Source organism: Pieris rapae, chromosome 21, assembly GCF_905147795.1.
Source record: "Pieris rapae chromosome 21, ilPieRapa1.1, whole genome shotgun sequence".
Taxonomy (NCBI): Eukaryota; Metazoa; Arthropoda; class Insecta; order Lepidoptera; family Pieridae; genus Pieris; species Pieris rapae.
The window spans coordinates 6237196-6264216 of NC_059529.1; the positions used below are offsets into that span (position 1 = coordinate 6237196).

The window sequence follows — 27021 nt, forward strand, 5'->3', positions numbered from 1 at the left end:
ACTTTTAGTGTTTAAATATCAATTTACTTAAACTCTTCCCAGGTATCGAAGACTTTATTATAGACATTACTTCTCAATTTCATTACTGTTACTCAATCTTCTATGACCTTGAATTATCTGTTAGCAAAGATTCTCCAGGTACACTCTATGTTCAGTACACACTGAAGCAATAAGGCTTTTGTCAGAAAAGCATTTAGCAATTTTTTTAAGTATTGATATAAGTATGTTAAGTGTTGATATAATATTAGAAAAAATTATTTATTCAAGACTTGATACTTACTTACAAACTAACAATTTTATTTTTAAACGCCAATATGGTTTTAGATCAAAAAGCAGCACTTTATCAGCCACAGTCGATCTTATCAGTCATATAAAGGAAAACATTGACTCTAAAAAAATGGCGCTGGGTGTCTTTATAGATTTGAAAAAAGCGTTTGATACCGTAAGCCACAATCTATTGCTTAAAAAATTAGATCGTATAGGAATAAAAGGTTGTGCGCTAAAATTATTCAAATCTTATCTATCAAACAGAACCCAGATAGTCAAAATAGGTAATGCTCAAAGCTCAGAAATACCAGTAACATGCGGCGTCCCACAAGGGTCTATACTGGGTCCACTGTTATTTTTAATATATATTAATAACATTCACGAGCTCGGTTTACATGGCCAAATCACTCTCTACGCTGATGACACCTGCTTATTTTATTTCGGTATAAATATCCAGACTATGGTTGCTCGAGCTCAGTCAGACCTAAATTCTCTATATTCTTGGTTTCAACAAAATCTGCTAACCATAAATATCTCAAAAACATCTTATGTAATATTCAGAGCAAAAAATAAAATCATTCCTATGTTTCAACCGTTAAAAGTTCAAGACGTTGAAATCACTAACAAAAAATGGGAAAAATATCTGGGTCTTAAAATAGATACATATTTAAAGTGGAACTTTCATATATCACACATAATTACCAAACTAAAATCACTTATAGGCAGATTTTGGTCAATATCAAAATGTATTCCTCAATCCGTACGTCATTTAATTTATAATTGTTTAGTCAAGCCACATTTCATATATTATATAATTGAAATATGGGGTACGGCATGTAAAAACATAATTTCTAACTTACAAACACTACAAAATAAATTAATAAAATCATTATTTAGATACAATTTTTTAACACCGACTAATAAAATCTACCAAGAAACCAAAATTATGACAATTAAACAACTGTATGTATATAGCACCTGTATTTTGATAAAAAAATTTTTAAATAACTCTATCCATAGTTGCTTGTCGTTTAAAAAAATCAAACACACAACGACACGCAATACTCGTCGAGCGAGTTTGCTTATCTTACCGAAGCCGCGTACAAATTATTTGAAGAAATCTATTAGGTATGAGGGTGTGCAATTATTTAACCAATTACCATCTCAAATTCGCAATATTGGAGTGTTTGACAAATTCAAAAAGGCATTAAAGATGCATGTTAGAATGAACATAGCTGACTAAAATTGTTACGGCTAATGGCGACGTGTATCTCGCTCGTATATAATATATACATATTAATATTAAGTTTCTCATGTAAATAAAATATTTCTGTTTTTGTAATGAGAAATAAAGTTCTTTAAACATTATGTCGGTGAACATGTTTAGTATAACAATCTGGTAATTTGGTAATTTTAATATAATTTTCGTAAGTATACTTAGTCATATTCAGTAAGGAGTGAGTAAATAAAACATCGCACTGGTATTTCGAAATTTTATTTTTACAATTTACGTCGGTGACCGTAAACGAATTTAACTACAACGCTCCATCATTTCAATTTAAATTACACGATAGAATGGTACTAGAACATAAATATTTTTTTCGCATTATTTTACGATCAAATAGATAATCTTTTTTACATTCTAATGTAACGATATTATTTTAATTTAATTTGTAATTAATATTAGGCAAAGTACAACAAAAATTACATAACTTATATTTAATTATACTCTTTATCGGAGTGAACAATTATTCTAAAAGCTAAATCATTTTAATTACAATTTATAAATAGTAACAAAATTGAAGGAACTAAATATTTTGATTCTACTAAAATTAAGACAATCACATAATCAACTTAGTATTAAACGCTTAATATCTATTTAAATTACGTCCTTAATTTGGCTCAGAAAATTTGAAGGTGCTGATAAAACTACATGAAAAAAAAAACTGCAAATTCAACATTGTAGGAAATGTGAGGAAGTCACAGGACCTAACGTAACAGTCAAGCAACTGGTTTATTGCGACGCAACAAATGAGATTCATGATTTACACTAAATATAATTCATACCGTCGCTCGTAACAAATAACAAAACTTAATTAAAATATCTCAATTAAAACTTTAACAAAATCACTCTAATACTGCTGAATTTGTACGAATTACAATTAAAAAAATAACGAATCACAAAAGGAAGGAAGTCAGGTATAATAAGCATAATATTTTTGGCACATCACTATAGAAATCTATAGATATATTTGCGATGTGGACACACGAAAATGCGAACGAAGTTAAGTGTTCAATTCGCAAGTCAAAGTTATGGATTCGAAACATGAATATCAATACATGAATGTAATAAACAAATTTTAAAAGCAATTCATTAAACTATAAGAACACTAATAACGTTATATATAAAATCCCTGTAATGATATATTGTTAAATGACGAACCACTGTATACTATGTGCTCACTGCTGTTGGTATCTGTGAATTTGTGAAATATACAGACATACAAAATAGAGTCAAAAATAGTGTTCAGTCTTCTGTTAAAGAGATTTGCAGTTTTGAATATCTATATTAAAACATGAAGTGATGGATAAGGAAACTCAAGAAACGTATGTTAGGGTGTGATAAATCACTGTATATTTAATACGAAATGATTGTATACAATTATCTAAAGCCAGAAGGGTTTCGACCTTTAATCTAAACTTTCATTATTCACTAAAATCTCGAAAGCTCCTTTTTATTTGAACATTGAGTGCAGATACATTATTTGTCTAGACTAGGCGCGCACTGTCGTCATCTTATTATTGATAATCAACTCTTTGTATTTTTAATCTGTAATCATAAAGTTGCTTACGTCACGACGCAATCAGGACCACCCGAATAGTTGCGGGCACATCTCAGCTTTGGGATCACGATTTCCGCATCGGTATCGAGCTCAAAGCTCGCTACGTTAACATGACATCGCTATACGTTGTGGTGCACAGATTATGCGCTTCGGTAACTCGTCATGACATAACCTATAATTTGTGGGATCACATTGAATTTGATTTTCCTATTTTATGGTTGGGTTTGTGAGCAGTGCGTCGCAGCCTCCGAAAGTGTGCTCACGCACGATAGCCTAGCAATTCACCGATTTCATTCACTAATACTACAACAATTACAAATAAACTACTATTTACCATTTTAGACACATATGTCACCTTATCTAATGGTTAATTAAATTTTAATATCCCAATAATTTTATAGTAACTATGTACAGTTAAAATTGTTTATCGATTAATACCTACCATTACGAATTATTTTACAAACTTTGGTGAAAATGTGAGAGTCAACTCGCACATTTAACATAATATTTACATTGGGATAACACAATTTACAGGCAAGAATACGTTAAAATATACAGTAAAATCATATTCTACAGTGATATGAAATATTATCTAAAAATAATTAAAATGGAATGTCAGAATGGAATCTCAACAATAAAGAGAGCACGTCGACTCGACCGCCGATAACAATCACAACGACTTTCATACTTATTGCACACCTCAGATCAATAAATATCGCCCATACCATGCGCGATTTAAATACATTTACAATATTAACACATCATTAAATATCAATTTAACTAATTTTGGAGATCACGACCTCTTTACGCCGAGTGAAACTGAAATTGTAAAAGCATAATCCAGTTCATACGTCTTTATACATTATTGCACGAGAACCAAATCAGAGTCTGGTATACGAAGACAATTTCAGTCTAACCGTCACATTCACAAAGAAAAAACCACATTATGGAAAAATAGAGGAGGTACGGAATCTAATGTTAACTAAGTCATATTAAGTTTAATCCTGGCCGTTGTGATGAAGAAGAGTGCGGTTGTCCGGGGGGTGGGGCGGGTGTGAAGGAGCACGATACGTATCGCCCTCCTCATCAGCTGAGTTTTCCTTTGATCGGTCGCTCTTGCAATCCTCCTCCTTGGCCACTCCAGACAGAGAGTCCAAAGCCATTGGCATGGATTGGTATAGTTCTCTTGCTTTATCACTGGGCGGTAACAGGTGGAGCATGTTCAGCGGCATGGGGAATCCTGGTGGGAATTCAGGGTAAAAGCCCTGTTGGAAGGGGTTGAACATCGGATTCGAGGAGATATCAGGTTCGGAGCTCGCCGGTCGTTGGCCTATGTTCTGATGCTGTTCCTCTTTGACACTGTGTTTGCTTGATGGATGGTTGTTGTTGTTGTTACCGGAATTTAAATTTAACACCTCTAAAGGCCCGCCTATACAGTCTTTTCTTAGCTGCTCTAATTTCAAACTTTTTCCATACTTTCCTCGAACGTACATGAGAAGAGAATTATATGGGATGCCGAATATTCTTGACGCCTGGCTCGTCGTCATCTTCTTATTCCACACGTGCTGAAGGGCTTCTGTGAGCTCAGCGTTTGTCCAGGAGCGTGGTGGTCCACCGCGCGGCGCACTGTGCTGTCCCTTTGGTCGCCCTGTACAACAGAACATTACATTAAAAAATGTGAAAAACTTCATGTCGAATAACTGAGCTAATTATGGTTTACAGTTTCGGGTAGAAAAATGCAGACTGTATCAGTGCACGACATGTGCCGTGCGGGCAGCAACTGCGGCAACATTGCCCCGGTAATGCGGCACAACTATCTAATAACCGTGTTTTAGTTGAGCAATGGCAATACCAGTCGACACACGACCGAAATGAGCGGGTTGCGGCGACACGCCGGGATCCGTCATTAATTCGTTGCGAGCACGCGCCTATTAAGGCGGTTCTGTCAAAAAGAACGTACATACGGCGACGTCGCCCCCAACTTTATAGTTGTAATTTCGACGGATCACGTTAACTCGGTTCTGATCAGATAATTCCAATGAGTATTCTTAATAATCGCGTAGGTCACGCGAGTTCATTGCGGGATATTAAAAGGCGTTTTGCATTCGAAATGGGACCTTGTCGGCATTTGATGGGGAGCATCTACGTGCATGTGACGTCGATGGGCGCTAATCGATCGAGTGGGCTATTGTGTGTGGAGCTTGACAGAGGTCTATTGTGAGCATACGTTTGACTCGGCATCTGTTCCTATGAGATACAGTATCAGATCGTCTTAATAAACATTCACCGGGAAACAATGGTCGTTTAACATTATGCGCGATGTGATTGCAAGACGACGAGATATGTGTCGGGACACGGTTGCAGCTCGTATGCTATTATTAGTTCTAGTGCATAATAACTATTGTTTGATCGGCTTTGGATACTTCGCAACGTCGTTAACATACTGCGTGGTATAACCAGTTGGTGATATCTTACGATCGAAGCTTCTAGACGAATGCCAAACTGTCTTACTTATCTACGCCTTTTACTAACGAGGTTTTTACACTTATCTCGTTTTTACTTAGAAATAAGAACCAAGTTGTGGCCAACCTACTTTTCGTGCGCAGTTTTTAAGACGCCACTACTTACGAAGATTGAAATAAAATTAGTTACACTTTCACACGTTTGTATTGGTAATAGAACCTTCTAAAAACCAAATCAGTGTTAATACAGTGTTTTAATTTGGCTGATTTAGTTTGCCTTGTAATAGAAGTACACAATATATTTAAGACAATTGTAGTTTATGAATGTTTTTGTTTGTAGACGGTTGGTAAATAATATAATTTATATAGTTGAAGGAGCCTTTTTTTTACGCACTAAAGAAGAAGAAGTTTTTTTTAATTTAGTTAAGAAATTTAGGATATTATTATCATTTTAAATGAATATCATTTTGAGGAAACTTCGGTGATGAAAGATACAAAATAAGCAAAGGTTGGCCACAAGATAAAAGGGACTTACTATGAGTAGGATATAAGTGTAACCCACATTTCTTCTTGACGTTGGTGAAGAGCTGAGCGTCAAGGGGGGGAGGCCGGTGCTCCACGTCCATCAGGGGGTACATCTTGTGCTCCATACCGGGGGGGAACAGACCCAATGGAGAGTCCATACCGAACACTGAAACAAAAAATGTCTTGATAATCTTATCGCTCGCTCGTTGCATCGCAATAGTTGGCATATGACATAAAAAAAAAGATATTATATCAAAAACAGAACCATTTCCTTAAAGAAATGTCGGAAATATTAAGATTTTAAACATTTATTTAAGGTGAGGTTAGGTTAGGTTAGTTAAATGTTTAGAATAAGGTTTTCTAATTATTTTGATATTTAAATGAATATATTGAAATAACTGTTAAAGTTGTCGTGGAACGAGTTACCTAATTGTGGGCGGTAACTGATTGCTCGTAGTTTTAATGAAACATATATAATTCAACTTGATTTTATTACTAAACCACAACACACCTGATTTTAATCAAGAAAATACCTATTTCATTGCAATTACGCTACTCGCCGGTAGATGGCATTCACATTTTATTGCATAAACGAATTTATTATATTATTATAAACGTGTTTCTTGCAGTTACGATATATAAATAAGTGTTAGATTATTTACAATAAGGAATTTCACGATATAATAATCTCTTAACTATTTACATATATTATACGTAGGTACTATAATTTTTAACTATTTATTAAATAGTTTATTCTCGCTCCCATATGGCACATAAAACATATTTTAACTTATAGAAGTTTAAGCTAGTAATGTAGAAAAGTTGACATAAGATTATTATTTTCTATAATTATTGTATACGCTAAATATTAATTCATGTGACGTCGTAATTTCTTTTGTGAACTTTATTGTAGTAACAAAATGACATTGTAAATTCATTATTTATTACATAGCGTACCTTAACAAATAAAAGAATAAGTAAAACATGGTATTATTTATAACATTTGAAATTTATTATAAAAAGGGCAAAAGGCATATAATACTGAACGCTTAGAATGTCAAAATCGATTTTTCAATACAAAGTTGAAATTCAATAGAAAAACGGTGAAATAGCTTTTAAATTAACATCCGTAGGATAAAACTATTTTACGTGCAACGCCCGTAAACCAACTAGCTATGAAGGTACAATAAATAAAATGCGATCTTGCAGCTCCGCGCTGTCGTCTGTCCGAAGCGACAAATCGATACCTTGTTTCAAATACAGAATATATCTCGCCACAGATAAATCCTGCTATGACTCGTTTTGTATAGATTATAGAACTGTGATAAGTTTTTTCATATTCAAACCTCATTTCGTTTTATTAGTTATAAATCGTATTGTTTTTTTTAATTTCAGGCTTTAATAGCTTTTGCTTTATACAAAAAATTAAAGTACATGCGTGACACTTTAAAGTGCTCACCAACCGCTTACGCATGTGTCGCCGACTTTTAAAACTTGGTAAAAATAGTTGTATTGAATCAAATTTTTCTTTATGTATTGTTAGTTATAAAGATCTAAAAAAGATAGGACAGAAGCAAACAAGCGTTTTAAAGTACTCACTAACGGGTGTGTTGCCGACCTTTGAATCTAAGTAAAATTCGTAAAATGATTAATTTGCTGTCTATATCTTTGTTATCAAACACAATTATAATTTCGTCGGTAAGGTGATACCATTATGCCAATTAAACTCTGGTGGAACGACAACACTATTCAGATAACTAACAGGAAAGACATAAAACTATTCAAATCGACATACATTACAGCACTTTCTCGTTTTTCTCAATAAACTAGACTTCCTTTATAGTTTGTCTGGGTCCTATATCATTAACTAGTTGAGTATACCTGTGTTTAACTGTTCGCAATTAATGCGTGTGTCGTGATACCTAATATTAGTTATTTCCCGATTCTATATAAATATCGGTTGTTGGAATTACGCTCCGCTTACACAATTTGTGCGTATGGGTCCGAAAAAGTTTGTCTAGTTTTACGTATTACGCCCGATCCACCCGCATTATTTCTTCGTCGTTAAATGGACAAATATAATTTTCAATTTGAACTGAGATTTATACATAAACACACAAAAACTCTTCAACTATAATTTTACAAATAAGTATGTCGCTTTTCTCACGATGTTTTCTATCACTGCGATATTCAGCATGTTAAGAAATAACTTAGATTTGCGTTACCCAATTCTATGTTGTGTTTCTAATTGATATGACTCTGACATGTTTCAATGACAAGTGTCATATTTGTCAATATGTGAAATCTTTAATAAGGCGTTGATCTGGTCATATCAGACTTCTAATTTTATTGTCATCATAAGAAAATTCAGTTTTGACTGATTCACATGTTGGGGCTAGAAACTTGACATTGACGTATTGTATGATAAAAAACCTTTTCACTGAGACGTCACTCGCGCTTAATTTCATGCTTTTATCTGTGGAAATTACTGATACAGCCATTCTATCCTAAATAGATTTTTTAAATGTAGTTTATTGCCTGTTTTAGCCGTGACAGACACAATACAGATTACAAATTTTCATTATTTCATATTTAGCCTAACATCCGAAAATAATATTATTTTAAGGCGCGCCGAGAACATGTATCGCATTAAATGTTATATAAATCAATATTAAACCTACAATTAATTTTAAATAAAGTTCCGTTGTGTTTTATAGGCTATCCGAGTGCGCGGGAGTCGTTAAAACATGTCACTAGTTATGGCCACTCGATATTTGCATAATTACAAGTGTCGATATATCCACTCTTACGGAAATTGGATGAATTTTAAACGATATTACGCCTAAGGATTTAGGTTATTATTCTACAAATTTGTATAAATACCGGATGTTGAAAAAGTTAATTCATATAAACAAGTCTAATTGTTTTTAGATAATTAGATATAAAGTGTGGTCAGGGCTTGGAATGATCTGCTTAAAACTATTAATGAATCGACGTTTTTTTTTAATAGACTTACTATCTTGAAATGTTATCTTTCCTGATTGTTTGTTGCGTACTTAATATATAGTAAAAAAATGAAAGAATCTTATTCAGTTTATGATGTGTGAATTACACCTGAATGAAAGTATTTTGGTGCCATCTCTAAAAAGGCTATGAAAAGATTCATAAAAGAAAACGTGAATATGAAATTCATCTCATATTCACGTTTTGTTTTATGTCAGTTTATAAACGAAATGGCTCCTTAGTGCATTGGAGTTAGATATGATCATTATATAAAACAATATCTTTGATGCTTCATTGATCTAATTCAAATGAATTTATAGAATATAAGATAAAAGAATTTAATATTTTTTAATAAAAATGGCGTCGATCTTGCGGTCAATTAGATGGAAACTTTTGTGCTTTCTAATTCTAATTTCTAACCATCGACAAGTAGTCGACCATAAACAATTGCGGAAAATGTCAAATTGTAATTTTTCACTTGTGAAGTATAGTTCTATTAAACATACTTGATATAATTATATATCGACACCGCAAACTGGACACTTAACATTCAGAACCTATCGTGTTTATGTCCAACATAAAACGTTCAAACGGAGTAGTAAAACAAAGTTTATCGATCGCCCCATATGCGAAATCGAAAGTTAGAAGCCCTTGTCAAACAGAGTTCATTCACACAAAAGTTTTAACCCTCTCCGTCGCTGAATCACGCGTGTTGTGAACATGCGTACCCTATAGAGAGGGAAAGCTACGGGCGCGTAAGGGGTTAGCGTTCCACCCGCCGTGTAGTACCCCACACCACATATAGCCAAGTCATTCATGGCACATACGAAGGTCGCCGGCGTGTGACGCTACCTTGTGGGAGTCACCTCGCGTTGTCTGTGGTCAGGCGCGTGCTCGTTTATTTTGCAACGAGATTTACAACTATAACTGTAAATTAACTTTATCGAGCGGAGCCGAATCTAGGTCGTATGGAATCAGCATTAATTATCGCTAATCTCAGTGTCGATGTCGATACAATAGATCACATGATATAGCCAAGGACGCGAAAGTAATGTAACCAATTGGGTTATCTATTGTTAAGTGTGAGTGATTAGTAGGTTCTAGGCCATAGTTCCTCCTTGCATTGTTTATATCGCGTGTCGCATAAAACCTCTTTGCATAAATCATGGAGGGTACAGGTAGCTGATACGTAGAGGAAAATAAATACACCTTGACTCAATAAAAATTAATTTACAATGCGGCTTTAATTATGAATCGGTTCTGGGTGAACAATACCTAGTAAGTCATTAATTAAGACGGTATTTAGATTGTTAATTACATTAGATGAGCAGTGTTGGTCTAGTCTTCAGCGTGCGTCATTCCTGAGGTCGAAGGTTCGAGTCTTGGCTGTACAATAACAGACTTTCTAAGTGCGTGATTAACATTCGTTCTTTGGAGGAAAACATCGCGAGGATGGCTTGCCTTAGACCTCAAAAGTCGGCGTGTGTCAGGCACAGGAGGCTGATCATCTATTTGCCTATTAGATTCACAGATAATCAAATAACAGATACTGCAAGGTAGTTGTTTATATAAGATAAATTAATGATTATATAACTATTGTCGGATAGTGTTTAAGTTTTTATTTAGACTAAATTTGTATGATTTTCATATTAAATTACGTGTTTAATATGTCACAGATGTATTTCTACATTTCTTTAAAACCTTCCTACCTACCTTTAAATTACACCTCAATTAGTATTTGAATGTATGGAAAGGTTTGTTTTTGGAAAAAAAAAAAACGTTTTCTACATCAAATGACGCTAACTTGTCAGGTATTATAGCAATTATCATTTATTACTTATTTACTTTATCACGCTATACAATTGTATATACATCGCGTTATACATATCAAGCCTTCTTCAGGAACTTAATCTAAAATAATTATAAATAAAGTCCGGTCTCTAGATTCTAGGGCCGTGGGGTTAAGTGTACATTTAAGATTGAAGGCGCCTGGTAGATACTTGTGACCTCAGAGATTTTCTCGCTCAACGAATAAGAATACAGCGAGGATATTTTGCCAGCGTTATGGTACACTGCCACAATAACCAAACTTTTTTTTGAATATTCTATTAATTTTTTATTATTATTATTACTATACCTATGTAGGTTAAGAATATTACAAGCATCAGTTACAAAACAGTTTTCTCTCATTGTGTTCTTTTGTCGACGTCAAATAAATTGGTTCAACTCATTTATTTCATTCAATAATTATAACATACGCGGACGTATGGTATGTAATCATTATAGGGTTGCCACTTGAATGATTATAAAATATTTTTTTATTACAGAATCGACTGTCTTGAGCATTTTCGGTGTTTGCTATAATTACGAGCCAGAAATTTATATTTATGAATTAAGTGTATTATTATTATCTGCGTTATAAATAATATTTTGTGGTTTGTTGCAAATGGTTTTTTATAATGGCAATACGGTGCATTTTTTGTTCTGGCAACCATAATATGAGTAAAACACACACGCGGGAGCGGTCCCACACAGTTGTTAATTTGATCCAATTGCTATTGAAATGGATTTTCGGTCAGATTATTGTGAGAAAGTCATTGTTCTTAAGCAGATTTCTCAAAAAACCTTATCATTACATCGCATTAATGTGTTTCAAACAGTTATTTGCAGTTTCGATGCAATTAACTCTGTCCAAATAATATAATATATATAAAATATTTTTTTCTTATTGTCCATGTCTTGTCCAAAGTAAAGTGTGTGTTCTATTATGTGTAATTGTTCTTGGATCTTAGTTTCTTACGCTAATATTTTAATCCACTTAAAAATAGGCGGAGCAGTATTTACAAATAAAAGCAGTTTTGATTTTAATATTTATTCTGGTAAGGAATAAATCTAAATATTTATTAAATTTAATCAATCTCAATGAAACAAAAGTTACATATACTTATTGTAAATAATAAGAACATAAACGTATAAATATTTTATAACATGTACAAGATTATCTTATATTTAAACTTTTTGGTCAGGTTAGACATTCAAATAGACTACACCCTTCACAACCACAGATTAAAAATACAAAACCGCACATTATCTGTGGCAATAGTCTGTACCAATCACGCGCTTCCGTATGTAATCATGTAGGCGCCAAAACGATTGTGGCAAAAATCGATTTGGCGCGATACAAATAAAAATCGATTACATGATTACATCCGTTGCTTTCTCCAAGTAAACAAAATGCATTTTGTGTGTGAAATTACAATCTTATTGTAAAAATAAGCTTGTGAATTCGATTTGGGAGTTGAAAGTCACTATTGTTAATTAATATTAAATTAAATATTTTTGATTTATTCGTGAATTGACTTCTTTATAAAGATTATATAATTCGATTACGTTTAGTAATTGTTTGTGTTTTTTTAGTTTAATTTGTGTTAGGCTTTACGATACGATCTTTCGCGGCGTTTAGCATCATAATGAGCTTAATGTATGTGTAATAAACATTCATCAATTTTATAAATAAAACATAATTAAAAAGGCAAGAACAGTTATTATGTTAAATATACTTTTAGTAAATTACTTTAGACTTCAATTACTTATTAGTATTAAGGTAGCTCGTAATGTCTCAGTAAAGAATCATATATAAAAATAAAAAATAATAATAAAAAAAAATATTAAAGTTTACCTATGAAACAGGAAACTAATCCAGCGTTTGCTGTCTGAGTTCGTTCTAGATTTACGAGTATGTATTGGCTATACTGAAGACTGTTTTAATAATGAATGCATATAATATAATTTCCAACACACAAAAACGAATACAGTATTTACAATTTCCTCTCTTACTACTTTAATATCTAAATTATTATTACTATATTAGTTAAGAATGTTGTAACAATTTTCTATGTCCGAAATCATATATATATATATATATTCGATAACAACTTGGAGAAACTGTTCGTCAGTTAACACAGAATGCAAAATATCACGCGCCCGTTGTGGCGGATCAAGTGAAAAACTAATTGTCCTCAAAACAATAAACTGTCATAAGAGACACGCTGGACAGAAACTGGTGGAAACAGATTGCTCCAGATGTTCCTTGCTGACCACGACACTGACATGAGCTACCGACTGACGAGATAGGCACTGGAGCCATTAGTTAACTATGGTTGGCATGGCTGTGATATAGTTTATTTGTAAATGCGTATGGCCCGGTCTGTGAAAGATGCTTGCTGTGTCAAGCATCCTCACAAACCAACAATGGGCGTGAAGAACATGTCGGGAAGCGGATAAGGCTCTGCTGTTACCGCATCCCGCATAAGGCGATTGTTGGTGGTACCTTGGGGTTTTAGTGGGTATGCACAATGGCGAGTCCCACATAACTCTTCTGCACCAAGCAGTCGCGCCGCGGAAGGGTATGCGCAATACATTTCCCCAAGTAAAAAAAAAAGGCTGTGATATAGTTGCACGTCACTAAAAACTCTCTAAACTATCAAATTAATCTGAATATTGTCGGTAAGCCGCCAAAGCTCGTACACAATTAAAATCCATTAGATTTTATCATTTACTAATTACATCATACATACGTAACGCATGTTCACATATTATGAAATTATAGATGTGAGACCTAATTATCGTGCCTTTGTTATGACAAGTAATTATTTCGTTAGGTTATTTCGTAAGTCGATTTGGAATTATCGTACTTAAATTCGTCTCGCTAATTTATAGCTCAAAGTATTTAACTATAACGAGTTTCCAATTTTGGATATATGATAAATCCAGTGTTTTTGTTGTTGTGTTTTTTTAATAGATATCTCATGTTAGCCACCGCCCATGGACACTCACATTGCCAGAATGCTCGCAAGTGCGTTGCCAGCCTTTGAAGAATGGGTACGCGTTTCATGAAGGACCCGTAGTCGAATTGGTTCGGAAATACTTCAGTGGGAAACTGGTCTCACATAGCGGTGGTGCGCGGCAAAAAATGCCTTAGAAAACCCTCAGTTGTGGAACTGTGTGATGACGAAGTGATAGAAAAATGTACCAGTATGAAGCTTTCGTTATAATCGCGTGGCGCCTTTATTAAGCAGGCATCTGATGACTGGGTGGATATTTTCGCGCCTTCTTAGTTCTCATGTAATTTTCAAACGTGTATAATTATCCTTTCTAGATATTTTCATAAGTATCTGATTGTTACATTTGTAATGTTTGAGAGCAAAAATAAATAAAATATAAAAATGTGTTTTATTTCCTATTTGAATTTATTTATTTTAAAGTTGGCTGAAACAGTTTACATCTTAATATTAATTTTACTCGTACGCGGAAGTACAAGACTTTCTCGCTGTTTCCGTCAATTTTTTCCCTCAGCGTCTAGTTTATTTTGCACCAGTTAAAACCTTTTTTAACATAACGGTCAACACTCAAAAGTATTATAAGCCAGATATTAAAACTTCTTCCGAGAATTTCAATAGACAAAAAATATTGATACGAAATTGTTTACGTGTGTGGTTGGCCACAAGATGGCTGACTCATAATGTGAATCATGCGAGTGTCACTAATTGTACTTGGAAGGTAATAATGTATTTGGTAATCCTATTTCTTGGTACAAAATTAACGAATTATCATACCTTATTAGGACTTTATTACTTAATTATTAAAAAAACATCAGAATATATTATGACATCAGAAAAATGAGTTAAAGCATGTTTCATGGGCCGTGGTTTTTAATTCAAGGATTACCTTACAAATTACATAATTGTAACAGAATAATCCATTTTATTTTAATTAGTTTTTTAAATGTTCGTTAAGAACGTGGCTTACAAAAACAAAAGACGCCATAGCCCCGTATTTGTTTTATAGCTTTATAAAAACTTTTACGTTATTGATGACACTTGACATATGTCAAAAATAATCCCCAAAATGTGGTTACATACAAACGTCTGTGGTTTCCCTTTGTATTTTGCGATACCCACATTGTAATCTGATTTCAATAAGGCTTTTTGTTGGCAGAAAACTTTTGTTTTGACTTAAAACTTGAAGTGAGCTATAGTTGGCGAAAAGCCGTAAACAAACTAAGAAGGACTTTAGTGAATAAAATAAAAATTTTCAAAAGCCCGTTCTATTTGAAATAAATAACTTTTAAATTTATAATTAGATGTATTATGTTTATGAATACTTCTTTATATCTTAGGTCAACAAATAATTCTGATGAATGAATTTGTTTTTGCAAGGATGATTATTATGTCCGCGATCTTTTCATTAATATAATCTTAAACAATAATTAATATGTGACGTAATGAAGCACTCTAACACAAATAGGATTTCTTGTGAAGCTAAATTTTTAATGTAATCAATCCTAACAAGCTATATCAATCAAACAAGATTTTCTTTAGCGAAATAAATACAAGATTAAATAAATAAATTAATAGACTATATTTCTATTACAAAATTATACAAACAAAGATTTCGATACTATAAAACTTATTCTTTAATAAAAATTACAATAAAAAACTCGTTTTAATATTTTATTAGTCGAAGCCAGATTCGATTAGACGACCGTATTATGGGCGAACAAAAGCTACCTTTAAGATAATTATATTTTTCTTTAAATATCAGATACACAGTATTGATCTGTTTTGAGTATTAAGACCAATTTAATTAAGAAAATTGCGTTTTAAAAGATGTTATTTCCATTATAATATAAATCACTGATGAATTTCAACTTCGGCGTCAGCCAAATATAATCTGCATTCTGCACTGAGGGGACTTTGTCAAAATTTCAATCACTTCGTTCATTTGAAGATCAAGTGAACGAAATCAAAAAGATTCGCTCACAATGCTCGCTCGACGATTTCACGTGTCAATTGAACTTTTTTGGTGGTATTTCGATTTAATTGCTTTCAGCCCGGCATTCCCATGCCATGAAATTGCCTAGCACACGCTGCATGACACGTACTTTTTTTCCAACTTTTTCTATTTATCGCTGGGAGATCTGTTCGTGTCGGTCACTCGGTTCACCCGTGATCTTATTTCGTTCCATTCATTCAGATTTAACGGAATTGGTCTCGGAATATGACGATACATCGCTACTGGTATCGCAATATCGAGTGAAAGGGAGCTGTATAAGGAATGGATTATGGATATTAATTATATTGCCTGGCTCACAGCGGGTAGGTGTACATCAATCTAGAACTGTGTCGGCACCTCTTTATCGTTAACAAAAATCGTTTTTTCACATGCACAGCTTGAACAATGGCATCTCGGTGGTTATTAAATTCGTATAAATTTAATGTAATGTGTGATTCGAGTTCCGGTTGCATGATGGGAATGTGGGCATGAGATCTGAGCAAATAGCTATGTAATTTACTATTGTAGATTTGCATAAGCAGCTTTCTTTCCAATTTGTGTTGATTTTATCAATTCTGGTGAAATTTAAACGTCAATAAGCCGAATTCTGTTCGGCCTAGTTATATTAACAGGCATCGAATTGCATCTGCTACCGCATTAAACTGAGGAGAGTTGTTTGGATTAAAATAGTATGAAATTAAAATAGATGAGCTTTATCATCGGACGTCCAGGCAGAATATGAAAGTCCTATTACATAGACGTCTGTCGTTCCACAACTGAGCGTTTTTTAAGGCAAGTACCCAACGATCAACTTAGGGTCCTTCATGAAAGCGTACCAATTCTAAAAAGCCGGCAACGCATTTGCGAGTCTACTGGAAATATCAGTATCTATGGGCGATAAAACTTAACTCCCCGGTTTCCTCTGTAACTTAAAAAAAACAGAATATCACGCGTAATAATGTGAAAAGAGAAAATATGCTCACACGCATTATCCGAAGATAATTCAAGCCTTCAATATTGATAACAAACGAAGATCGTAAAGTATAATTTACTATACATGCTTTAAGCTCGACGCACATCATCCAATTAGCTTTATGAATGTGCTAAAGCTGTGTACACATTCGCAATACATTCCTAGACTTACATGCTTACGTAACATTTTTGTTCTTTACTGAATACAGTTTTTTGTAGTGATTAAAATTTATCTACTAGTGTTTCCACGCAAGCAATTTGATTGTTAAGGGGGGATATTCAATTTTTTTTTAAATATTTAGAATTTAAATTGCAGCTTTTGAACACGATTTTAAAAGTTACTTACCTACTGTGTTTCGTTAACAATTTCGTAGTAATTTCCTAAAACCTATAATTTGAGTTTCTTAAACAAAAAAATATTACAACTTATATTAGTTTTCGAGGGCATAATAATTTATGATAGGCTAAGGCATGGCACAGAAAATCTAGACTAAACTATAAAGCTAACACTATATTTTTGCGTTAGGAGGAACGCGCTATTTCAATACAATTGTATTGAACAAGGAATTTTTGGAACGAACAAATCTACGACGAAATAAAACTCATGATTTTGAATGAAGAATAAACAGAAAAGATTAAATAAAGATACCATTCAAATTTAATGATAATTGCAATATAATGATAATAAAATGCTGTTCTGACCGCAGTTTAATGCATATATGGGTGTTTTAAAGTTAATTTATGAGTCGTTTTCACACGTCTGTGTCACAATGGGTAAGCGGTGTATAATACCGAACAATTGTTGTAATTTGCGTAATTGACAGATATGGACGTCAACAAGTAATGACAGTTAAGTTAGGTGACAATAATGACAGTAAATTGTGTGAATTCTTTTAGGCAAAGTATTCGTATTAACAAATTCTTAGATGTCTTGGGAAATGGAAATGGTTTTATTAATTTTTAAAGCAATAAAAATAACAATACATTCATCTTTAGAGGTTTTAACATTAACACGTTACATACAAAATAAAAGAAGGTGTAATAAAATAAAGTAAGAAATAAATCTGTGGCGCTACCACTATTTAGGTCCGAGCCTCAGATTTTTTTTAAGATCATTTGTTAATCTAATCGGTAGGTGATCAGCCGCCTGTCTGTCTGATACGCCGTCGACTTTTTGTATAGCAAGCCGGTTTCCTCACGATATTTTAAAGTTTATTGGTGCACAGCCGGGTATCGAATCTACGACTACAGGGATGACTGTCACAATCAGAAGCCACTAGGCCAACACTGCTTCTATATTGTGACACAATAAATTATAAAAATGTTCAAATTCATGATTACCTACATAAGATGCCACACATCATTCACTTGATTAAACTGAGCATAGCTCATAGACGTCAAACGTATAATTTATTTATTATTTATTAATCAATTAGTATAATTATTTTTTTTACCAATTGACGAGCACGTTGTAATGGTTGCATGTGCAACAAACATGGTTGAAACAATGACGGCGAGTTTATTGCCAGTTCTTATCGTACGTATTGAGTACTGGCATTTTATTGGCTTGGCATTTGCATTTTACTTGTAAGAATAATTGTGCTTATAATATTTTTATGTTTTCTAAAAAAAGATAAATTGTTATTGTACTTTATATACCCAAACTAGAATTTATCCTGGTGCGATCCAAAGCTATCATAAATCATTAAGCGTCCTACAGGACTATATTTTTCCTCGTAATTTTTTTATCTAAAATTATTCCTTCGCGTCGGAGACTATTCCATAAATATATTTAATCATTACAATCACGCCTACTTAAACGTTGGTAGACAAATTTATGTTGTACTAATTTCCTTATAATCAGAAGTCAGTAAAACAATAAAAATAATATTTCTATTTTCATCTTATTAATCACCGGGAAACGATAACAATTTTCATAACTAGTATAAATAAGTTCATGTGGAAATTTATATAAACCAGAAATGCATATAAATTAACACTTAGACAACCACGCCCACTCATTATGTGTTATTTAGGCGAGAAGGCTTCAAATTTCAGAATGAATTAAATTATGAAATGCGAATGACAAAATGGACCAATGGTGTACGAGGACTTTATGCAGACAGAATTTTTTTGTATGAATATACAAAATTCCAGTGGCGATACAAATCTTTATAGGTCTGTTACGGAGATGACCTAGCCTTTGCCTAACACTTACTGGAGTTCGATATATAGTTCATAATACATTTGATTTAATTTCTGTATCTGTTTCATCATTGTTAATTTACCAATTTGTGGAAGCAGCTGCCCACTGAAGTATTTCCGAATCGACTTAGGGTCCTTCAAGAAAAGAGTTTACCAATTCTTAAAAGACCGCCAACGCACACGCGAGGCCTCTGGCATTGAGAGTGTCCATAGGCGGCGGTATCTCTTAACATCGGAGAGCCTTATGCCCGTTTGCTTATAAAAAAATCAATAGGTTGTAGCAGCTTACCTCTACCTACCTGACTTACGCCCTCGATTGTTTGGGTCTAAGGTAAGCCGATTTTCTCACGATTTCCTACACCGTTCGAACGATGGACAGAAAATCTATTGGTCGATCGGGAATCGAACCTACGACCTCAGTTAGTCGCACGCTGCTTAATAAGTCTTCAATGTTAATAATACATCTTTTATATGTCATAGAAGATATATTTGCCGTTAACACAAATGCTAGCTAGACCTAAAGAGCGTTTTTATCCTCGGTTTGTAAGGTCTATTTAGACTTTTACGGCCAATAAACGCTTCCTTGTACAACGCAGTTTGTATATTACGTAAATTTGTTTCTGTTAAATGATAAAGTCTAGGAATTATATCGCAGATGATACAAGTGGCATAGATAAAAGAGTGGTTGCCTATTTTTGACAGTTTGTTTAATCTGTTTTAAGATTCAAATTAGAGATTTCTATAAAAGCTGAGAAGGTATATTTGCGTTATATATATTGCGTGCTACAGCCGGGATTTTTTAACAGATTTTTCTCAGTGCAATAATAACTACGCAATAATATTATATGTAACAAAACCTATTATTGTAATTATAAATGTATGTAATTAACCTGACACACGTGCAGGCGCCAACAAAAAATCACCTCTTATGTCACAATGGGCTAACAACGTAATTAATGTAGGCTATCCATACTTTAAGTTTATTGAATAACTAGAAAAGTAATTTTAAATATTGTATGTAATGAAGTGATCTTTTGTATAAAATTATTTAAATTATTTAAAATCCAGTCAAATAATATCAAAAATCATTCATGAACACTTATGAACGTCAAAAAATAAATATCATGCTTCTAATTTTACATTTACTGCCAGTTCTCAAAGTAAGGGCGTAGTACGGAAGAGAGGAACTGGCAATAAACTCTCCGACACTCTTTTTAATGGCCAAGTTTTTTCTTTGAAACACATTTAAGGCAAGTATAAGTCAGAAGGCTGATACATGCCTTGTCATAGAAATGCCTGTATCGCCGTCGGCTATATGAGTCTCACACTCCGGTTTTTTCACGTATACCTTCAATATAAAAAAAGTACATTGATTCACAGCCAGGAATGACCTCAGGATGAAAGTCATACGTTGAAGCCCAACTGCTCTTTATAAAATAATTTTACTTATAACCATTAAATATATATTTTTTATAATAGGGGGGCAAACGAGCCTGCGGGACGCCCAAAAAGGCATTCGTCGCCCATAGACACACATTTTTAGGGGGTGCGTTGCCGGCCTTTAATGGAGGAGTACGCTCGACTTTTTAATTTTTGGAGGTCGTATCACTCAGGGAAGACCCTCGCCGGTAGTCGATTCCACTGTTCGCTAGTTCGCAAAAGAAAATGCCTTGGGCTTGTGAAACGGACTCTGGAAGATTTCCAGACATCAAGGTAATGTTGGTGAATGTGATCACACGGAAATTGATTAATGATATTTCCCTTTCGTAAATAAAGCTTTTTGTATGTATAATGTATTTCATCTATGATCATAAGTATAATTATGTTTTCTTATTAAATTTATGTTAGCTAATGGATTACGAAATAAATGTTAACGGGATATTACTGACTGAAATACGTAAAAAACTATTCGATAAATGTAAACTAAAACCATAAATCAATCTTTAACGCGACGGACATAAGTTTACGGCGGACACACGAATGTCCGTACAAAGGTATAATTTGTACGTACAAGACGTTAGTAGGGTATGCAAAGGGTTTAAACGGTAAGTGTAAGTAGGCCACTGACAAACGGTGTCGATTGAATGCAAATGCGCGGGCGCTGCTCGCTGCCATCTTAGAACTGGGTGACCATGATTTTGGAAGAGTATGATATAAGTGTTTTATGTTATAAAACATATAATAACTAATACTACGACCTTCTTTAGGTCTGAACCTCAGATTTTGTATCTGTTTAGTGATCATTTGTCAATTCAATAGGCAAGTAGGTGATCAGCCTCCTGACACACGCCATCGACTTTTTGGGTCTAAGGCAAGTTTTTTCACATGTTTCCCTTCACCGTTCGAGTGAATGTTAAATGAGCTCATAGGAAGAAAGTGAATTGGTGCACGACCGGGAATCGAATCTACGACCTCAGGAATGAGAGTGGCACGTGGAAGCCACTATGCCAACACTGTTTCTAGCTGATTTTTGTTTTAAATACATCTCTTCAATGAGATATTACGATCTGGGTTTTCTTAAGACTATTGTTGGAATATTATCAATTAATTGGATTTGCTTGTTTTCTGTTTTTTATTTAATCTGTGTAATCTGTTTTGGCTTTGTGTATTGTATTTGTGTTTTGTATAATAATATGTGATAAGTAGCTGTTGATTACTTATTATTAAATAAATAAATAATCAATATGATTTAAACCTTTACAAGTTCTGCATCATTGATTACGCTTAGTTTTAATATTTCTCAGAAGCATGTGTCCTAGTCACCCTTGCGTGCGCGCAGCGTCTTCGTGTCAATGTCGGAGTTATATTCAGTTTTTTCTGTTTTTTTTTCTTAAACCCAGCAAGGTTGTGTGCCCGATTGGAAGGCCTTGCGTGCCCATTGAATCTATGTTAACAATTGATTAACGTCGCAATTAAAAATATGGCTTTTCTTGGTAATACATAGATAACAGAACTATGAGACAGGGTTGATATAGATAATTACAGTACCTACATCGCTTTTCGATCGCTCCGTTTTGCCAAAAAACATGTCACCGTTATCAGATTAACTATATTTAAGACATATATCTATTATCGACGGATCTATCTAATATTCAAGGAAAGAGACGGAGAAGAAGAAGAAGTCATGGTTGTAGAACGTACGGGAGTGGAGTCAAATCAGCAGATGAGCTTTTTGGACTAGTGCAAGATCTTGTAATTCAAGTGGTTATGATCCAATCTTTAGCAACAACGTGGCATCAGAAGAAGATCTACCGAATTAACACAAAAATTCATTATGTCTTTAAAGCTGTTTCGGAGGAGCTTGCTTTTTGTAAGCAGTAAAGTTTGCTTAATACATAGATGCGTTAGGCTACGTAAAATTATGAGAGCAGTGGTGTAGCATACGTGGGGTCGTGGGATCGAATCGCGTCTTTGCACCAATACTTTCAAACTTGTTCAGACTGTTACTAAAGACGACAAGTCATAGCTCGAATTATTATTTTTAAATGTCTGATTTTAATTTTAAAACCTAAATTGCTATATCTATGGTAACAGATAAAAGATATGCATTCTATACATAGATACTTAAACAAACATAGACTAATCAACCTGTTTAATCGTGAACCTCTTTCCTCTTTCAACAACCTCACTTATCGTATATAAGACTGCTATTAAGAAATAAAACAATAGACAACATTTAGTGTTGCCATTACACCGTCATAAATACTAATGAAAAAATGAGCGGTAAAATCAAATTTCGAATTACTTGAGTCAAAGTGGCCACAATGAGGAAGTAGAATGGCTATTCCCGCAACGGTGTCTAGTCGCACGATTTGCAGTCGCAAGTGGGAGATAAAACTCTTATGATTGGCTTTTAATTTTTTTTAAACAACTGAGGTTAAGCGGTACCGCCGCCCACATTACCAGACCGCTCGTAAATGCGTTGCCGGTCGTTTAGGAATTAGTTCACAATTTTATGAATTTATCATAAAAAGCTGTGAAATAATTTAAAAGCTATGATTTTAATCTGAGATTTGTAACCCTTTCAATATTAAATAATGTATTTATTTATTAATATTACTATTTGCAATGATAATATTAATGACAAGTTCAAATACGTATTCTTCAATCTTTATCTAGATTCATTAAGAAGCTTTAGTTGTTGATATTTAATAATCACCTAATTCATCACCGCACACCGCATCACAGGTAAAGTGTCACAAAATGGTGTTTCAACGTTTATAACGGTATATGAAATGATAATTTTATTTTATTCTTAAGTTGTAATACAGATCGTAAATCTTCTATTGATTAACATTGATTTCCTGTGTAACGTGACACAAAAATTTCGAATTTCGAACTAAAAATATAAACACTATATGCGCAGATTTTATATTTGGAATCTGCTTTGTTGAAATTGCTTATTTTAAATTTGGAATCTCTTTTTTTTAAACTTCGAACATACACTGAACAGATTTGAAGTTGGAATCTTGTTAATGAACAAATTAAGTGTTTAGTACCTGCGACTAGTCGCGGTTACTACCTACAGAAGTTTTACGTAATAATCCCACAGCGTGATTGCCAGCCAACCCTTCATTACATTTACGCCACCATTAAGCGTAATCAACCACTCATCACACACGAAGGAAACAATAAAATAAAATTGCATCTATCAACATTACGAATGGGTTTAGCTTTTGTTTCGCATATCAAGTACATAAACTTTTGATACTAAAACTTACTAGGATAAACATAGCTTTTTGAACTTTTAACTGAGTTTTTAGTTAACCTTTGAAAACCAAACTTATATTATGAATTGTAACATATTTGGGTATAAAATCCAACTAGCAGATCATTTAACACATACGTACGCTAAAACACCAATTATTATTATATTTTTTCTAGGGCAGGTAGGTAGGTACAAGCTGTCTACCAAACAAAGGAAATTCTTTCTCTCTGGTAGATATTCATTTTAAAGAATTAAAATAAAGAAATTAAGATGCGTTCCCAATTTAAATATTCAAAACAGTTCAAATTTTCAAATTTGGAATGAATTTGACAAGTGCGGAAACGATCGGGGCCACCCCTCATAGTTTCCCTACGCACCTTAAACAACCCTACCGACTATTATGACGCAATCAAACACTCAACATATACGCAAAACTGGGGTACAAAGTTATGGCGAAACTTTATGATAAACTAATTTTTTTTATTGTTTAATACTGTATTACTATTTTTAACAGCTGGATTGCTTAAAATAAATCATTAGTATTATATCATACTAATTTTCCAAGTGTACTTATTTATTATAAATGAATTATTTACAAGATAATCCTCCAAACTCAAATTTATTGATTTTACTACATAAATTCGTTTTTCTAAATTATTTATAATAAATCTACGTAAATTAGCTATAATAATAATCTTTAATGTGAATTTATTGAATTTAAATACCCCAAGGGAAAATCAGTTAATATATCGTATAGAAATGTTAGAAGGCAGTTAGCCAACTATTAAATTCGCGCCGACACACGTTAAGAAGTGCATGCATGTAAAATTGTATTATCTGTATTCGAAGTGACGTTGGCGCCTATTTTATCAACAGCTTACAAATACTTACGATTGGCATTAAAATTAACGTTTAGCTAAGATTATTATACAGAAACGATCTTATGCGTGTTACTTGATAGTTTTAAATCCTTTAGGTATTAAGGAATTTCGAAAAATATAATTTAAACGATTTTTAAATTAAAATAGAACAAAAATTTAAATTGATGTATTGTTCAAAACGCAATTTACACCAAACCTAGTTTTATTAGATTCGGACTTTAAAAACATCACGATTTTAAAATTAGAACAGTTACAAAATGATGAAGTTTGCCATTTTAGCGCAGGAAGAGTGAACGATTGCGACATAGGCTGGCCGAACTAAAACCTCTTTACGATAAACCATCGACACATGAATGGGTGATCTTAATTTATCTGTGAAAGGTTCCGGTTAACACTCTGTATCGGACTAATCGAATCATTAAGCCTACATGTGATTTAATAAATCGATAAACTTATCGATATCACCCATTAAGTTATCATAGTTAATAAATTTATATTAAGTAATCGTAATTTCGCATTCAGTTCGGTGATTTGATAATGGAAAGCTGGTTGCATTCGTGGAACGAAATGTTTCCGCTAACATTCTAATTAGAAGCCAAAATGTTTTTAAATTCTAGGTATATTGTAACATTGACAGTAAATAAAGAAATCGTATGCGACAATGAGCGAACAAGGCCAGTTTTTGCATTTAATTTGTTTACTATTTCAATAATTATTCGTCCACAACGCCATTGTGAGGTGACCTCCATTTTTTCAGGTTTTTAATACCTATAATGTGTCAATATTACGAAGTTTAAAGCACTTTTTTCGATATTATTTTACGTTTAAATGTACCGACACAAATTGAATTTGGAAGGTAAATTTTAATAAATTTGTAAACAATTTTTGTATGGCACCTTCTCGACTTTATTAAAGTAGCTACTAACACACTTCTTATCAATTAATTAATCACAAATATGCAGCCATTCCCTTTCGAATAACGTTTCTACACCGATGGCGGTTTACGCAAATCTTTTGACGTAATTTTAACTAAGTAAAAATAACTTACTGTGAGGGGGTGTCAGGGAAAGCGCTGATACTCCTGGCGGCACAGGCGGGAACATGTCCTGGTGCGGTGGGAACATTCTCGGTGGCGGTGGGGCTTCTGTTTCTGGCTCATCAGGCTCTTGTTTGTGTGGAGACCTTCCTCGCGATAGTCGAACAGCTTTCAAGCCACTGGGTGACCGCCGCATAGACAAGTTTTCAGGCGTATCTGATTCTCCCGAACGGCGTCTAGGTCTTGCCTGTTTACGCCGGGGCTGGGGACTGTGCGGACTGGCAGGTGGTGACACGGCCGCTGGCCCTGTCGGCGGGCTGCCAACAGGCGATCTTTCAGATTCCACCGCTTCGGACACATCCTGGTCTGCCAGGCCCCGCACTTGTAACGATTCTCCCGCACGTATCACAGTACCGAGCTGTTCTTGCGCCACTGAAACCTCTCCGCGGTACATAAAATCCACAACCGCCTGCACTTCCCATCCTTGGAAGTCCTTTAGCACGATCACGGGATGCTTGCATGGATTTTCGCTGAATATCCGACGAAACAGCGGGCTACACGCACCGAGTAGAACTTTGTGAGCGCGGACGCGGCGCTCGGCACAGACGAGAGTGACGTCCACGAGCGTCTCCGCATGGAGCAGGGCTTCGAAAGAACGTAACAGATGCGCCTGGTGGTTGTTCCAGCGGAGGCTGTAGTGCTCCTCGCCGGCGGTCGGCTTGTCGTCCATCTCGCGTGCCGGTGTGGACGCGTATGTGGTGTGGCGGCTTATCGTGCCGGCAGGCGCAAGCGCGGTTTCGCGCCGCCCTCCGCCCGTTGCACAACCCTTTCGCTCAGATAGTGTTCCCGGACGGTGTTCGCATCACTCGGAATGTCAAAGTAAGCACTACACAGCACTCGACCGAGATGAGAGTGGACGCGGACGTGCGACGCGTTCGGGTCGCGAGCACGGAGTGAGCAAGCGGCCGGGACAAGCGCGCGATACGGAGACGTGAGGCGAATGGTGCGGACTGCGGAGCGACGGCCCGGCTCGACCCGCCCTCGGCCCCGCCCTGCGGCCCCCGCCCGCCCCACACCCCACCTCCACATACACCACACATGTCACACGAATACCTACACACGTGACGCCTACTACACTTTATGTATTTTTCCTAATACCTACCGCTTCTCGGAAGCAGTACCAAACGCCTCAACGATTATACACGATATGTGTTCTCTTATATAGAAAATATATTTGAAAATGATAAAAGAAATGTCACGTCTTTATTAAAAATATGGAACATCT

At 34.5% G+C, this 27021-nt stretch overlaps 1 protein-coding gene across 2 annotated transcripts; it reads right to left on the minus strand.

The window, feature by feature from the left end:
- Window positions 1-1753: 1753 nt before the first annotated feature.
- LOC111003913 (protein jim lovell) lies at window positions 1754-26717 on the minus strand. Of its 2 annotated transcripts, none has more exons than XM_022274680.2 (3): window positions 25749-26717; window positions 6135-6263; window positions 1754-4758 (listed from the first exon to the last, which is right to left on the minus strand). In XM_022274680.2, exons 1-3 carry the CDS (start codon window positions 26464-26466, stop codon window positions 4109-4111), a joined length of 1497 nt encoding a protein of 498 aa, XP_022130372.2. In that variant the 5' UTR covers window positions 26467-26717; the 3' UTR covers window positions 1754-4108. The 2 variants fall into 2 exon arrangements, with proteins under 2 accessions (XP_022130372.2, XP_022130364.2); XM_022274672.2 differs by having other exon boundaries at window positions 6108-6263.
- Between the last annotated feature and the right edge of the window lie 304 nt (window positions 26718-27021).

Excerpts from the sequence above, each read along its gene's own strand:
- LOC111003913 (XM_022274672.2), bottom strand. The coding sequence starts at position 26,466 with ATGGACGACAAGCCGACCGCCGGCGAGGAGCACTACAGCCTCCGCTGG. Across the intron at positions 6,264-25,748 it reads TTCCCTGACACCCCCTCACA|TGTTCGGTATGGACTCTCCA; the intron begins GTAAGTTATTTT and ends TTTTTGTTTCAG. Across the intron at positions 4,759-6,107 it reads ACACTTATATCCTACTCATA|GGCGACCAAAGGGACAGCAC; the intron begins GTAAGTCCCTTT and ends TCTGTTGTACAG.